Source organism: Trichoderma citrinoviride (assembly GCF_003025115.1).
Source record: "Trichoderma citrinoviride strain TUCIM 6016 unplaced genomic scaffold BBK36scaffold_3, whole genome shotgun sequence".
Taxonomy (NCBI): domain Eukaryota; kingdom Fungi; phylum Ascomycota; class Sordariomycetes; order Hypocreales; family Hypocreaceae; genus Trichoderma; species Trichoderma citrinoviride.
Window position 1 is genome coordinate 1229746 of NW_020194711.1, and position 15764 is coordinate 1245509.

The window sequence follows — 15764 nt, forward strand, 5'->3', positions numbered from 1 at the left end:
GGTCAAGAGCTCAAATAGCAGCAAAAGCAGCTTAGCCATCGTCGTATCCGTCAGCGCCAACTGCGATTGACTGAGGCCAAGTCTTCAGGAAGACACATTCTTTTCTTATTGCCTCTCAATCATATTCTACTCTGATATTATACAGCATCCATTTGCTCCATTCTAACCGCCTCAACCAGGAACCATGATCCTGGGCACTTCCTCCACCATCGCAACACGCTGTCCTTATTAGAGCCTCTCACCTCCCATCTCATCTCATCTCATCTCATCTCATCTCACTCCTGATATCAATCCTCAACTCTCTCAACAACACCACAATCAAGATGCCCTCCTCCTCACTCCTCACCCCCCTCTTCCGCCCAGCCCCCCTCTTCTCCCTCGCCGCCCTCCTCCGCCTCGTCCTCCTCCTCTACGGCACCTGGCAAGACGCCCACTCCGCCGTCAAGTACACCGACATCGACTACCTCGTCTTCACCGACGCCGCCCGCGCCGTCTCCCGCGGCCTCAGCCCCTACGCCCGGGAAACGTACCGCTACACGCCCCTCCTCGCCTGGCTCCTCGTCCCCACCGCCGCCGCCGCGCCGCAACACCCCTTCTTCTTCTTCTTCTTCTCCTTCGGCAAGATCGTCTTCGCGCTGGCCGACCTGCTCGCCGGATGGCTCATCGTCAGGGTCCTCCGCAAACAGCGCGGGATGAGCGCCGAGCGGGCCGGGGCCTTCGCCGCCATCTGGCTGTGGAATCCGATGGTGGCTACCATCAGCACCAGGGGCAGCTCCGAGGGCTTGCTGGGCGTCTTGACGATGGCGCTGCTGTGGGCTGTGGAGGGGAGGAGGATCGGGGTGGCGGGAGTCGTCTTGGGATTGAGTGTGCATTTCAAGATTTACCCCTTCATTTACGCGCCGGCGATCATCTGGTGGATGGACGATGAGCATCTGGGCAAAAAGGCGTCGAAGCCTCCAGCGTCGTCGTTTGCGGAGGCCGTGCTCCGCTTCGTCTCTCCTGAGAGGATCAAGCTTACGCTCATCAGCCTATCGACCTTTATGGGACTCAACGCCCTCATGTACTACATGTACGTCCGCCTCTTCTCCCTTTCCCTCCTTATTCCCCCCTTTCCCCAGGCCCCATCATCAGTCTACAGAAGCAAACCAGCTAACATACATCTCACAGCTACGGCACCCCCTTTCTCACCCACTCCTACCTCCACCACGTCACCCGCATCGACCACCGCCACAACTTCTCCCCGTACAACATCTACCTCTACCTCGCCTCCGCCAACCCGTCCTCCAGCTCCCTCCACGCCTTCCTCCCCCAGCTCCTCCTCTCGTGCCTCCTCATCCCCTTTGTCCTCGCCAAGAAGGATCTCGCCACGTCCATGATGGCACAGACCTTTGCCTTTGTCACATTTAACAAGGTCTGCACTTCACAGGTAAGCTGACCCGGATATATATATACTTTGTCTGTCCCTATTCAATGCCTCGGTAGTAACTCACATTCTTCTTTTTGCTTGCAGTACTTTCTCTGGTACATGATATTTCTGCCCGTCTACCTTCCTGGTTCATCCATGCTTCGCGTCCCCAGGCGCGGCATCACCGCGCTGCTGCTTTGGGTCTTGGGCCAGGCCGCTTGGTTGCAGCAAGGATACGAGCTGGAGTTCCTGGGTGTCAGCACCTTCTTTCCTGGGCTGTGGCTCGCCTCGTTGGCCTTTTTCCTCATCAATTGCTGGATATTGGGCATAATCATCAGCGACGGGGCGGAGAGGAGCATTCAGCCAAAGGTGCATACAATGTAGATTAGCTCGCCAGCAATGAAAGAGGACCGCATCCTCTCAAAGAATAATAGCATGTTCCGGAGTCTCTCACTCTCCGAAGCACAGTCCTACTCCATGACCAGTATCGCTGCATGTCCAAGACTTAAAGCATGTGAATGTGCATTGTACATATTGAAAGGCATGAATACCAGAGGTCACATTACGGGTATCAACCTAATTTCAGCCAATATCTCTCAATCTCATTGCAAATGACTTCTCCCCCCTTCTCTGCGATGCCAAACCCAAATAGATTACCCTGTCAAGGCGTTCACAGCATTCAATGCCCTCCAACCCAAATCGTGGCCCAGAATCCTATATGTGAGTAACAACCCAACTCCAACTGTTCCCGGGTATGAAAACTCCGACTGGAAGAAAAAGAAGAAGAAAAAGAGCTGTGGAACAACACCAGAACCCAAATTTCACGTGCCTCGCATTGTGCTGTTCTGAATTGCCACAAAAACGCCTGTAAAGAAAGAAAAAAAAGGAAAGAAAAAAAGATAGAAAAAGACGACAGTTTGGTTGACCTTTCGTCCAATTTCTGAATGCCATAAGAGGGACATGGGCTGATGCTTTTGTTTGCTTTTCTTCTCTTCCAAGATGAACAAGATGAGAGAATATCTATGCGACATCTCCTGCGTACCTGGTCATCCCTCGTGAATGACGCGGTAGTTACTGAATCGTAATCCGAGTGGCAAGCGATCGATAGTTGGCCAGCTTGAGAGAGGTGATGCGCGTCTTGCACGGCTCAGGGGCAATGACCATCCGACCATCCTTACTGTAGACGATGTTGCCGAAGCTATCGCTCAACCCCGGAAATGTGACGTCAGGCCGGACCCTGTTCATTTCGGCGAGAATAACGTCGCTCCATACTCCAGTGCACTTCCCGCCCTGCACCAAGAAATATGGGTTCAGAGGCGGCAAGACGGAATCTGTTGGCAACCGTGTCAGCAACCGGCAGTCATTCAAGAGTGAGAGAATTGTCAAAGCAAAGAGAAACAAACCTAAGTCGACAAATCGAATTCTGAGGTATTCCAGCTTCTTGAATCTCTCCATCGAGCGGACCGCGGAGAGGACAAGCTTCTCGAACGCCTCGATGAATGCCATGTCCTGGATACCAGAGCCGGAATCGTGAAAGCTAAAGGACTGGCGGCAACAGTTCTTGACGGTGATGTCGACGGATCTAAGGCTCGTCGTCTGGTGTTCTGCATAGCGCGCTGCATCATAAAAGAAATGGTGGCAGATACGGCCGGTGTATACAAAGTGCTCCAGTGATGGTAAGATGAAAGCCAGACTGGAACAGAGATGAGCTTTTTGCACCACCTTGTAGTAGAATGCCGGCATGACTCCTTCTCGCCGGTAGTCGCTTTCCATGCAGAGATTCAGATTCGTAACGTGCTTAGGCAAGAGCGGGATGAACTCGGATGCTGTGATGTAGGTCTTGGACTTGGGCTTGCTATAGGATCCCTGCCACTCCTCCAGGTTGGGCAATGCCCTCATGAGAAATTTAAAGTCCTCGTCGTCCCTCATGAGATTCCACTGTCCCTTAGTCACCAGAGTGCGCACCGAGACGAGAGGCTCCAGCCGTCGTTCCTCGATGGGCGGGCCCGTGCTCATGTCGAAATGGACCACTCCAGGTGCCTTGCGCCGCTCTCCGCCTTCCAGCGTAAGCACTTTAGTCTCTGGAAGCGCGGCGGCAACGAACATGAATACCTGGTCGAGAGTGCAGTTGTTTCCCGGGAGCGTGTATGTGGCATTGGTAAGGCCATCTGTGGTCACGGTAGGAAGCGTGAGAGTATTCGACAAGGCCAACGGCCCGTATGTTGGCTGGAAGACGGGGAACCAAGTCTCAATGTGCTTGACGTACTCGGCGAGATGGGGCCGCTCGACCAAAAAGTCCATTGCGTTGTTGATGGAATCAAGCGTCGCCTTGAGCTTGATGTGCCGGAATAGCCTCTGCTGGACCAAGACCCTCCACACGCGGTTGACCAGAGCCAATGCAGTGAGCTCTCGCCTCCGCGAATGGCGAAGAGCCGTGCTCCAGCCCCTCGTCAGACTCGATATTCGCATTGTACTTCTTGACGTAGCAGACACACAGTATCCAAATATGTGGTCGAGGATCGCCTCATGAACTTCAGTGGGAAGTTCGTCGAAATGCCGCGCGAGCGGTCTTCCGGACGCAGCGTCAACGGGCTCGGTCGAGGACTTGTCCCAGCCACTGCCATCGGAGCTGGACTCTGAATCGTCCAGGCAGCAGATTTGGGGGTTTCGGGTTTCGGGATGCGGGAACGGCGTACTGCTGGGCCGCGCGGGCGGTATAAAGGACGTGCTCTTGGCCATCTGGAACGATGGGCTTGACGGGCCGGGAGAGACGGGACTCGAGGTGGTGTTGAGAAACGAGGCTACCATGGATGTGGTCATGGGAGATGATATGGTCCCGTCGCCTGCATCGTCCTGCTGCATCTCGAGATCCTCTGGGCATTCAGTCGCCCTCTCGTCCAGATCCATCCTCAGGCTGCGGGTGCTCTTTGCGTCGTCATGGCTTACGCCATCCATGAGTTCTCTCATCTTGAATAGACCGTGGTCTATTTCAGATTCTTGATTGTGGGTTCTGTAGGGACAGCGATCGATGCATCTCACGGCTCGATGTGCTCGATATCGTGGCGTCGTCAGCCGTCCTTAGATCGGAGGTCGATTCCAACTCTGATCTGTGGGCAGCTGTACGCCCCCAAACGGTGGCCGGAGCGAAGCCAACGAACCGTCTTCAAGGCTCGCGGTTTCTCGGCGAGGGTGGAAACAGACGGGCAAAATGATGGCACCGCACAGTACGCACGGGCAAGGCGAGGGTGTCGATGAAGGCAGAATGTAGGTCAAGTCAGGTCAGGTCAGTTTGGGCGCCGGCGAGATGGAATTTCGCTGGCACTTTACGCGGTGCCTTCGGGTCTCGTGCTCGCGTGCCGATACGGAGATTGCAAGCGACAGAGGGGGGCGGTGTAGGAAGGGAAGCTGAAGGGCCAGGCCGATCAGATGATGGAAATTGGAGAATCGTTGGTTGGTTCCTAGTAATAGTAATAATAGTGGTAGTCGTCGTCGTATCTGTCTCGCCCGCGCAGGAATGTATGAATGCAGCGAGACGGCCACGAGCTGGGGAGAATCGAAGTTGGGCAGCGAAATGTCTCGACAAGGGCGAAAAGAAGACCAGGACAGATGACACGGCAGAAGACGAGAGCGCGAGGAGAGGGAGGGAGGCAGAGAGATGTTACGACGTGCTCGGCAAAGGGAAGAAAAAAACGAAATGAGGCGGAAACTTAATGGGCATCAAAGGGCTGTCAGACGACGAATGGCGCTCCGTAGCGGCTGTCCCAAAGGCGCATCCAATGTAAATTGCGTGCAGTGCAGCGCAGCGGAGGGCGGCTTACAGTTGAGTAGGTACCTTGTCCAAGCGTGTTGGAGTGACGATTTATTAGGCGTCAAAGCCGCTAAAGCAGAAATATTGATTCAAATGACGCCCACTGCTGCACGTAAGTTACGGTAGTATCGTATAGACCAGAAAGTGACCATGGATGTGTATCTCAAGGCAGCAGACACCGATAGACTAAGGTAATACCTTACATACAGAGCACGATGCCGGTGTTTACATGTACATATTCCTCATCTAACCTCCCCCTCAAACGCAGAGAATTTCTTTCCTTTCTTTTTTTTTTCCCCCTTCCCTTCCTCTGTGCTTTTGTGCTCCGTACCAATCTCGTCGTCTTGATGGATTGATTGGCCTGTGAGCCTTTCGAGCCGCCCATCAAAGACAACTCATTTGCACAAGTGAAATTACCCCACCTCAATCTTATGCCCGCCCAAGACAGAAATCATCCTCTTCCAAGACAAAACAGCTGGGTCCCAGTATCTTTGCAGGATTGAGAGGGAAGCAAGACGAGACGGATCATCATTTCTTCCTAGTTGCGTGACAAACATCCTCTCCCATTACCTAGGTACCCAACCTACCTTACCCAGTACGTTAGGTAGACACAGTAGACACAGCATCGCTACGGATGGCAGTCGGTTGGTACCGATCTCATCATCAACCTCGCAAGCTTGCGACATTGTTGTTAGCCAGATACGCTGCAGCCCATGTCTCGTTCCCTCCGCCTTTGCGGATTCTCCGTGGAGAAGTCGAGTCAATCCTTTGTATAGGTAGGTACCCAGCACGTTATCGGGAGAGAAAACAGCGGGATCGTGAGTGCAGCAGTATCCCTTCAGCTGTGTCGTCACCGTCTTCGCCGCCATCGTTTATTACATGTACCTACAACAGAAAGCTCTCAACTTGTACTATTTTCTCACAACGAAACAAAGCAGAAAGTTCCTCAGCAACAAAGCATTTTGCAATGGCATCACAGTGGTATTCCCGGCGAAAATCGGGAGCCCTGGCTCACCGGTACCGCGTTCCACAGATACAGGGTAGAGGAATCCGTGCATTGCAACTTACACCCACGGGCTCGACAAACGAGAAATAACTACAGGATAGGGCATGTGGTAGACAATGATCTCCACATGCAATAGAATCCATAGCCCATATACGGTGTATGAAAAGCATGGTATGTGACCATTTGAATGAGGTTGTGAAGCCATCAGCGTGAAGAAAGCAACGCTCAGCCCACAGTAGCTAGGTAAGCATGCAAACAGGACTCTCAACATTGCTGTCATTTTCACGATTAGAACGTGTAAAGATACTTACCCATATATGGAGAAGTGAACTCCTCCACCATATAGAGTAGAAGGCGGCAGCTTGTCTTCCGCAATCCTCCTGCACTGCTACTAGACTAGGATCCCGGCTCCCAGAAGTGATCGACCGAAAAGCCCTGCTACAAACTCCCATAAAACCCGAGTGAAACAAACGATCGCACGTTATGCGCGTAGGCACCCCTTATCCTTGAAGTACTGCAGTTCTAGAACGAAAATATGAGACGGGGCCTTTCCACAAACATCATGGCCGATTTCAAAGTTGCATTCTGCAGCTAAGAACACATGCGGGACGACGGCGTGATAGAAAGAGAAAGAGAGCGGCACGACCCATGCTTGAACGAAGAAGCAACTCCGTGTTTGACTAGACCATCCAAGAGCTCGGAAAGAAGGGGAACCACTGTAAATCGAGTCCGCGCCGGCATGGAGCTTCTTGTTATGCTTAATTCGTTCCAATGAGCTTAAGAGCGCTTTCCGAGACGCGAGACGTTGGAGGCGGGCATCGCTTATTGTTGCTTGTATTTTGAATGAGTTGCTGTGGCTTGAAATGCTTATCGCACTTGATGCCGGCTGTCCATACAGAGTGGACGACGTCCAGAGGCTGTAACACAAGGAGAGGCTGAGTTGAGCTCGAGTTGATAACGCTGAATCATGCATCGCATCATACATGCACAGTATTGGTGCTACTCTATCCGCCATACGGCAAGCAAGACACGTATCTTTGAGTTACTGGTGTAACCTGAGTGCCTACTAGGCAGTCTGCGTCAGCTACGTGCTGTTGTTGCCAGGTGATGAAGGAGGAAAATTTAAGGTAAAGCATCGTGACATTTATGAGGGGTACTAGTAGGGCATTCCCCCTCCCCACCCCCAGAATTGAAGGAACGTCCAACAAGTCCGCATGGTTGCCACTGGACATGAAATATATCGGGCACCTGGGCCGAGTTGGGGTTGTATACATAAGGAGGTAGTTTGGGTGGTAATATTATAATTAATTTTCAATCCGTTTTGAATCGAGTGAAAAGTAAATGGCAGTTGGGTACATGTGGTATCTCTAACATCCGAGGTGAAGTGTCTGGTGCATGTCTGATTATCGCCGAGGTTGCTTGAAGCCTCCAATGAGCTTGACGGAGCTTAACATCGTGACCCCGTGATTGGGGCGAAGCAACTGGAGAAGGACTGCATGCACTCGGGCGTACGAACTATGTACTAATGAAGGAGTTCGTATGCGTTGGCGCAGGGAAATTGCACACTTAATCCCATACACCACGGAGCACCACGCAGATGGCCTGCAGCCTGTCAGGGCGGTGCCTGGTGCTGCCGGGGTGGATGAGAGTGAGATGATGTGGGGAAGAAGAGAGTGGGATTCCATGGGTGACAGAAGTTTAGGTCGTCCATGGATGAACGTGACAGATTGAGCTTGTTTTTACGGCACCTATTGTTCGTTCAAGTGGCTCGGTGATTTGCACGTTGACGTAAGGTATGTAGTAAGGTGGTAGTAGTAGTAATCTACTTGATATCGGGGTCTCCTCGAGAGTTACATCGCTTCACCACTACTGGCGACCTTATTCTACATACCTCATGCAGGCTGTAGCAATAGCCTCCGTCCTGGTACGTTGACTGCGCCACGCAATGGGATGTAGATGCCCTCTAAGGAGTCTTGGCTCAGGTTGGGTGTTTACGCCCATCAAGATGATAGGATGACTCGAGCAAACCTGGATGCTCATTGACAAATACATGTACTTGGCAAGCGCCAGCATTGCGAGAAGTCATGACTGGACGAATAAAAAAACAAGACGCCAAGCGGAGGGAGCAGCCGCATCCTGGTGGTTCAGTGTGCACCAAAATAGAGTCAAAGACGATGAAGTGAAAAAAAGCTTGGATCATCGAGCAGTGACTGCAACACAACGAAAGACACCAAAATCAACACAAACGCCCACTCACGATGCCCACCTCCGCGGCGTCTCACAATCGCACAACGAACAAAGACGCCGGCTTGACTCGGCTCCGTAGCGCGCGTTTCAGACTGCCTCTCCGCCAGGCCAATGGCAGCTGCAGACCCAGCGGGATGGAACAGCCGCCGACTTCCACATCAATCAAAACCGCATTCACTAGCGGTGCGTTTCAGCGGTGGGGCACTGGTTCTCGGCCCCTGACGCCACCGGAAGCTTATGTCGCCAATTTCCAGGGCTGCCGAGGTGCTGAAGATGCGGGAGGCGCGCCAGGACATCAAGTACTGGGTACCTTTCGAGGTGCTCAAGATAGACGTGAGGTTCGAACCAAGATGCTGAACAATAGAAGACGGGAGCGAAAAAGGGAGAGCAAAAAGCGGAATCAGAACCTCGACTGACGCAGTGAGTATTTGCTCCGATGAGAAATAACAGATACTTACATGATTAGCAGAAGCAGTCAAGGATCTGCGGGCTTCTTATCATGATCTAACACCCGACAATCTGCTGCTGGGGAAGCGTGGTCCGTTTGCAGCTGGGAAGTTGGGATCGTTGCATGCCATGCGGCAATCAATCAAAGCCGCAGCTGATCGACACAGCCAACGGCACAACGGCAAGTCGCATTTTCCCAGCGTAATTGGTGTCCAACAAACTCCCTCCAAACATTGACACTAATAAAACAAGCATAAATGCAGTTGTTCTTGCTTCTGGCTTCTCAGGTTTCATAGGCGGATCCAGCCTTGATGCCGTCCATCTGCTCGTATGTAGCACTCGATACGCGGGTATGAGTTGGCCATGTGCCACTGCTTTGGAGATTGCATCGGCCTGTGTCTGCCGAGATGCTCGCCAAGACTGCTGAGTGCCTTTCGCTCTATAGAATCTCGAGTGCCCACACGGGCAACCAGCAGCTGCTGCATCACTCACAATGCCTTATCGTCGTTCAGTTCCTCCTGTGACGCTCTCGTCACATTAGCAGGAACCATTCTTTGAGATCTGCTCGTAAGGAGCATGTACCCAGTACCTGCCTCATTCAATCAATGTCTTTGGTGAGCATAGACGAAACACCCCGCTAAACGGCATTGATTCGGCATGCCCAAGTTTCGTACCTGGCCTGCCAAGGACTGGCTGAAGCACGGAATATGCGTAAGCCACAAACTCAAAAGTCTAGATTTGAGATCTTGCGGTCTAGAGTGAAAAGCAACAGTAAACGCAACAGTAATACTGGAACAAGATGCATAGCAGCAATAACCAGCTTGGCGTTTGAGCGCTCTTCCAAACCGCTCCCGACGTTTTGCTACTCGCTTGGCAGCGACCCCTGCCTGCCCGCTCTGAGACAGGATTCGGCCCCAGTCTCAGCATCTCGCGCCCGGCGCTACAGAAGCTGCAGGCCACTAGACAAGGCCCGTCAGAACCTTGGACCGCCAAGTCAGGCACAAGCTGCCCGCTAGCAGGGGTGCCGCCGGCTGCTGTTGCAGCACCAACCAAACCAGGCCAATCCCCAGCGACGTGCCCTCTCGTGCCTCATGTCCCTCTCGGCGCTCTCGTCCACTGCACCTGCTTTTACGGAGCACGGAGCCCAGCCGGAGACCCTTGCCTTGCACTTGCCTTGCAGCTTGGGGGAGAGGGTGCAGGTGCAGGTACAGGTACAGGTACAGGGCAGATGCAGCTGCAGGTGCGAGCCAGTTCTGAGTGGGAGGCCACTTCCGAGCTTGATTGTTTCTTCACTTTCTACAAGTATTCCCCTGCTGGGCCTCTCCTCTTTTCTGCGGCCCCCCTGGTCATTGTTTTCTTCCTTTCTTCCCCGTCATCTGCTTTACTTACGCTTCATTCCCTCCTCTCTTGTTTTGGACTTTCAACGTCCTTTTCGTACTTATTTCTTCCTCTCTCTCGCTCAGTATTTTTTGTCGCTTCTCCCCCCCCTCTCCCAGCCCAGCCAGCAGTCCCCGGCCCGGTCCTCCGCACTTGGATCATTCATATTCTCTTTCTTCGCCGTCCTTCCTTTCACGTCTCAACCGCTGAACTGAGCAAGCTGGCTGCAGAGGACCGTTGATCGTCCATCCTCTCTTCATCCTCTCCTTTTGGAACATCGTTATCAGTATTCATTCATTCGAACGGAGTGAACGGGCTGGGCCTTTCCTCACGACAAACAGCTTTACCAGTATAATATTCGACTTACTTGTTCCTCATTGCGTGTGCGCTTGTAACTACTCGGCATCTTCTTCGAAATGGCGCCCTTCAGCACCATGCTCGCATATCTCCTCATGGTGGTCGCCCCTCTGGCGGCTGCTGTCCCGATTCACGACCACCGTCAGTCTCGGGATCTTGGGGACATCATCAACAATGTCAATTTGACGCATCTTATGGGCCTCGTCACCAATCCCTTCGCCAAGAACATCATTCCCAACCGCTACATTGTCGTCTACAACAACTCCTTTGGCGAAGAGGCCATCTCTGCCAAGCAGGCCCAGTTTGCTGCTAAGATCGCGAAGCGCAACCTCGGTAAGCGTGGTCTCTTCGGCAACGAGCTGTCCACCGCCATCCACTCCTTCAGCATGCACACCTGGCGTGCCATGGCTCTCGATGCCGATGATGTCATGATCAAGGACATCTTTGACGCCGAAGAGGTTGCCTACATCGAGGCCGACACCAAGGTTCAGCACGCCGCTCTCGTTGCTCAGACGAATGCCACCCCTGGCCTGATCCGCCTTTCCAACAAGTCCGTTGGTGGACAAAACTACATCTTCGACAACTCTGCTGGCGAGGGCATCACTGCCTACGTTGTCGACACTGGCATCCGTACTACCCATACCGAGTTTGAGGGCCGTGCCACCTTTGGAGCCAACTTTGTGAACTCTGTCGTAAGTATATGTTTTGAGGCCGGTTTCCGTATCTAAGCAGCTTCCGCTTGATGAACAATGTCTGACAATGATGTGCTCAGGACACCGATGAAAACGGCCACGGCAGCCATGTTGCTGGCACTATTGGCGGTGCCACCTTCGGAGTGGCCAAGAACGTTCAGCTCGTTGCCGTCAAGGTTCTCGACGCTAATGGCGCTGGCAGCAACTCCGGCGTTCTGAATGGCATGCAGTTCGTTGTTAACGACGTCCAGGCCAAGAAGCTCTCCGGCAAGGCTGTGATGAACATGTCTCTGGGAGGCTCATTCTCTACTGCTGTCAACAACGCCATCACGGCTCTGACCAACGCTGGTATTGTCCCCGTTGTCGCTGCCGGTAACGAGAACGTATGTTGTATCCCTTCTCTCTTCTCACCCAGGCACTCTTCTAACAGTCGTTGCAGCAAGATACTGCCAACACCTCTCCCGGCTCCGCCCCTCAGGCAATCACCGTGGGTGCCATCGATGCCACCCCCGATATCCGAGCTAGCTTCTCCAACTTCGGCGCTGGCGTTGACATCTATGCTCCTGGTGTCGATGTTCTCAGCGTCGGCATCAAGTCCGATATTGACACCGCAGTCCTCAGCGGCACCAGCATGGGTAAGCATCTGAGCCCCTCATAACGCTGAATCAACGACTGACTTGTGCAACTCGTATAGCCTCTCCCCACGTTGCTGGTCTTGCTGCCTACCTGATGGCTCTTGAGGGTGTCGCTAATGTCACGGATGTCAGCAACCTCATCAAGAACTTGGCTGCCAAGACGGGTGCTACTGTGAAGCAGAACGTTGCTGGTACCACCAGCCTCATTGCCAACAACGGCAACTTTTAAGCATGTACTCCCCATGCTCATGTCGACTCGTCTTTAGGCCTATTTTAGAAGAAGAAAACCAGACTAATACACGCCGCGCGCACTCTGCATACCATCTTCCTAAACTTGTCATTTCATAGACTTAATCTGGAAGAGCGAGAGATGCATTGCTAATAATTGGGGGCCATCTGCCCGGAATGGAACTGTAGTTGGATTGTGGCAGTTGCTACTCGACATGCATGTACATATTGATAGAGCACACCTGCCTGGATACGACCTGGGAGAGATAGGGAAGGGAGAACTGTGGTAATTGGCAAGAACAATCGTGATGATTACGGGAATCTACCATAGAGATAATGCAGAAGCAAAATGGGGAATTGACCTCCGATGATTATCTTGAGTACTGGCATTGCCTAACAAGAACAATGGCCTGTAGAACATTCTTGAGAAACCAAACCAGTCAAAAGCGTCTTCACTCTGACCGTTGCGTCACTAAGCCAGAAGGCACAACGAATAACTCATAATCTGTTTGCTCGCCAGCGCGAATCTAGCCTCTTAAAAGATCAAGGTAGAAAGTTCCGCGCTGCGTCCAACTCGTCAGAGCGGACCAAAAGCAATGGCAAAGGTTGATATCAGCACTTCTTCGGCACAACCACAGTCATGAAAGGACTGGATTGCAATTTGACATCCGTGCTAGGAGAGAGCGAAGAAAGAGGAGAGGGAACGTCACAGCTCATCAATAGTGTACCCCCTTTCCGATAGTTTCATTGTCCGTCGATTTCTAGATATTAAAGACATTAAGTAAGTGTATCGCTTGGCAGATATCATGAGCCAAGAATCCTGTAGTACATGAACGGCATCAAGTGCATCGTCATTGACGAAATGCTTCAGTAAAAGAATCCCTAAAATAGTTGTTGTTACAATTCCTCGTGGCCCGTTATTGAGGTAGGGCTGCCGCCGGTGCTGCTGGAGAACAGCTTGGCGGTGTCGGAAAATGTGTTGTCGAATTTGGCGCCCATGAACCAAGCAATGCCGACCTGTTGCATGATTAGATTTACCGCGCACTCATGGCTCCTGCAGGTCAAGTGCGACTTACCATCAGACCCGTCATGGTCAACAGGACAGCGAGGACGACGCCGACCATGATGGCAGTCTCACCAGCGGACATGGTAGGCTCTTGCGTCTGCTTCGCCCTGGCTTCCTGGGCCAGTTTCTTGGGGTCCTGCCTAGGGAACAAGGTCTCGATGAATTGCTCAATCTGGAACCGATTATTAGTCTCCCTGTCACACAGCACGTCTTACGGAGTGATGTATGCATACCTTTGCGCACCGCGCGCTGATTGCTAAGAAGTTGGGGTCGCGAGGATCGTTCTTCTTCTGGATGCGCCTGGCATATCTTCTGAAGACCTCGCAGAGGACTTGGAGGTTCTGCGTGCTTTCCAGCATGATCTGGCAAGCGTCTCCCTTGGTGATCTTGACGTTCCTCTCCAGCACAGCCGGGTTCCTAAAGCACAGCTCCAAGGTGGCAATGGCCATGGCCTGTGGGATGGCAACGAAGTTGAAGGCGCTCTGATCCCTCATGCCCGCCATGTAGAAGAGGCAGTCCTCGACGTGCTTCAGGGCGTCGAGGACCATGGCTGAAATGCACTCGACTGCCTGTGTTTTGTATTTGGGGTCGAACAGGTCCTCCCATCGCTCAACGTGCTTGCTCCAAATCTCCTTGGGGTACCATCGCCGGCCGTCTACCCAGTCCTCATGAATATCTCGGATGATGTTCGTCTTCTGCAAGAACTGACCCATGGACTCGGTCAATTCGGGTCTCTCAGCAAGCTTAGGGTTGGCGAGGTTTGAAGCGACCAACAGTCGCGTCAGGCCCTCACCAACCAACCCTGCAACGTAGTGGCAGTACAGCTCGTATTCCTCGATTGTCTGGACGCCGTTCTCGATCATCTCGGTGTTTTGCGCGTAGTCGGCCATACCGTTACCCATCTTGATAGTCATATCCTTAATGATGTCATAGTAAGGCTTCTTGAGCTTCTTGAGCTCGGTAATGACGCAGTCAAAGTGCTCAAGGAGTTCTCTGTCCTTCTCCTTGCTATCGTGGTATTGCCAACCGTCCTGTTCCATTGTTACGTGGAACTCTCGCAGCATGGGGACCTTGGTGGAGAGGGGAATGGTCATATCATCCTCAATCGTGTCGAGACCACGTAGCACTAGGTAGAAGAGTGTGATTGGGACCAGAAGCTCATGGTTGAGTTCCTGAATGACGGCTGAGAAACTGCGGCTTGTCATGTTCAAGTAGCGGAAACATTCTTGTAATGTCGCACTCTCGGTCTGAGGGTTGCGGCGGTTGACGGGCTCATGCCACAGCTTCCTGTAGATTAGAGTAAGCAACGTGTCTCCCCCTCTCTCGAGCGTCCCCGTAGTTGAACGTACCATTGGACAATGGAGCGCAGTTGGCCCGGGTGCATTGCGTAGTAGAGAGCGCCCATTGTGGTGGTTCTTTTGGTGCACACGTAAAAGGCGGTGGTAGAATGTGCGAAGAGTGAATTGGCAAAAATTTGCAGAGCTGTTGCTAGCTGCTACTAGGCGTGAAGTGAAGAAGAGCTAATATGAAGCCGTCTGGCTACCGTGTTCGCACGACTGGGGTCGGGATGCCGCAAAATGAACGCGAAGAAACAGACAAAGACGAAGATGACGACGGAGAAGAAGAAGAGAAAATCCGGGGTATATAGTAAAAACAAGAATTACTGGTAAGAAGATAGAGAGCAATGGCTGAAAACAACGCGAGGGGAAAAACAAGATGGATGATGGGGGGAAGAAGGAATTATAGCAAGCTGTGGTTAAATTGAACGAGTGCTAAAAGGCAGCCAAGAAGTGGGAGCTGGTGGATACGAATACGGCCCAGGAGCGGCTTGACTGGGCGGAACAGGCACGCGAACCCCACACCAAAACTCTGCTCGGAACGGCTGACGAGGTACGGACTCCGGAGTGTAGGGTTAGCACTGAAGCGACTGCAAAGCCATTCGCTGGGGCCGTTGAGCCGATTCCATCACTCGCAGCGCTAGACGTGGTGTGGAACGGGATTGCAGACGCCCAATTCCGCCAGCTGTTGCGAATACGCTAAGGTACGGAGAAAAAAGCTCGTTATAGTAAGGGGTAATCAACAGAGACAGCAGTCTAAAGGCAAGGCATTGGGGAGAATGGCTGTCATGAACACCGTGATCTAGTAGGTACTTCTATGATGACGATGGCTGAACAGCTCCGTCATACACTCGGCTATGTGTCAAGATACCTAAGTGTTTGTTTTACCGGGTTCATACAAACTCTACCTATATGTCACAGATAGAGATGTCAAAACAACAACCATAACCACATCCACCTCAAATCCAAGGCACAAGTGTCATAGTGCGGCACGGCAACGGCAAGCTTCTCACGCGAGCCGTGAAACTCGCTCCAAAAGCGCCACCAATTTTACCTGCAGCCGCCCCTGGCTTGATGACTCAGCCGCGAAAACGTCCACCAGCTGCACTATCGTGAACGGATTCTGGGCGGTGAGAGCTGCATGTAAGCTGAGACATTC

The 15764-nt window shown here is 52.5% G+C and overlaps 4 protein-coding genes across 4 annotated transcripts; 2 read left to right on the forward strand and 2 right to left on the reverse strand.

Annotated features, from left to right (window-relative positions):
- Positions 1–323: 323 nt before the first annotated feature.
- Positions 324–1789, forward strand: BBK36DRAFT_1166676 (glycosyltransferase family 50 protein; the record flags this gene model as incomplete). The annotated part of the gene is made up of 3 exons (XM_024894945.1): positions 324–1069; positions 1168–1426; positions 1511–1789. The coding sequence occupies 3 exons, from the start codon at positions 324–326 to the stop codon at positions 1787–1789; spliced, it is 1284 nt and encodes a 427-aa protein (XP_024752109.1).
- A 687-nt stretch (positions 1790–2476) lies between these two features.
- Positions 2477–4267, reverse strand: BBK36DRAFT_1112771 (hypothetical protein; the record flags this gene model as incomplete). Its single annotated transcript, XM_024889834.1, has 2 exons — positions 2477–2736; positions 2809–4267. 2 exons carry the CDS (start codon positions 4265–4267, stop codon positions 2477–2479), a joined length of 1719 nt encoding a protein of 572 aa, XP_024752110.1.
- A 6574-nt stretch (positions 4268–10841) lies between these two features.
- Positions 10842–12203, forward strand: BBK36DRAFT_1113428 (protease; the record flags this gene model as incomplete). Its single annotated transcript, XM_024889911.1, has 4 exons — positions 10842–11336; positions 11420–11722; positions 11779–11974; positions 12034–12203. The coding sequence occupies 4 exons, from the start codon at positions 10842–10844 to the stop codon at positions 12201–12203; spliced, it is 1164 nt and encodes a 387-aa protein (XP_024752111.1).
- An 896-nt stretch (positions 12204–13099) lies between these two features.
- Positions 13100–14673, reverse strand: BBK36DRAFT_1157038 (squalene synthase; the record flags this gene model as incomplete). Its single annotated transcript, XM_024893980.1, has 4 exons — positions 13100–13219; positions 13279–13440; positions 13502–14555; positions 14618–14673. The coding sequence occupies 4 exons, from the start codon at positions 14671–14673 to the stop codon at positions 13100–13102; spliced, it is 1392 nt and encodes a 463-aa protein (XP_024752112.1).
- Positions 14674–15764: the final 1091 nt, after the last annotated feature.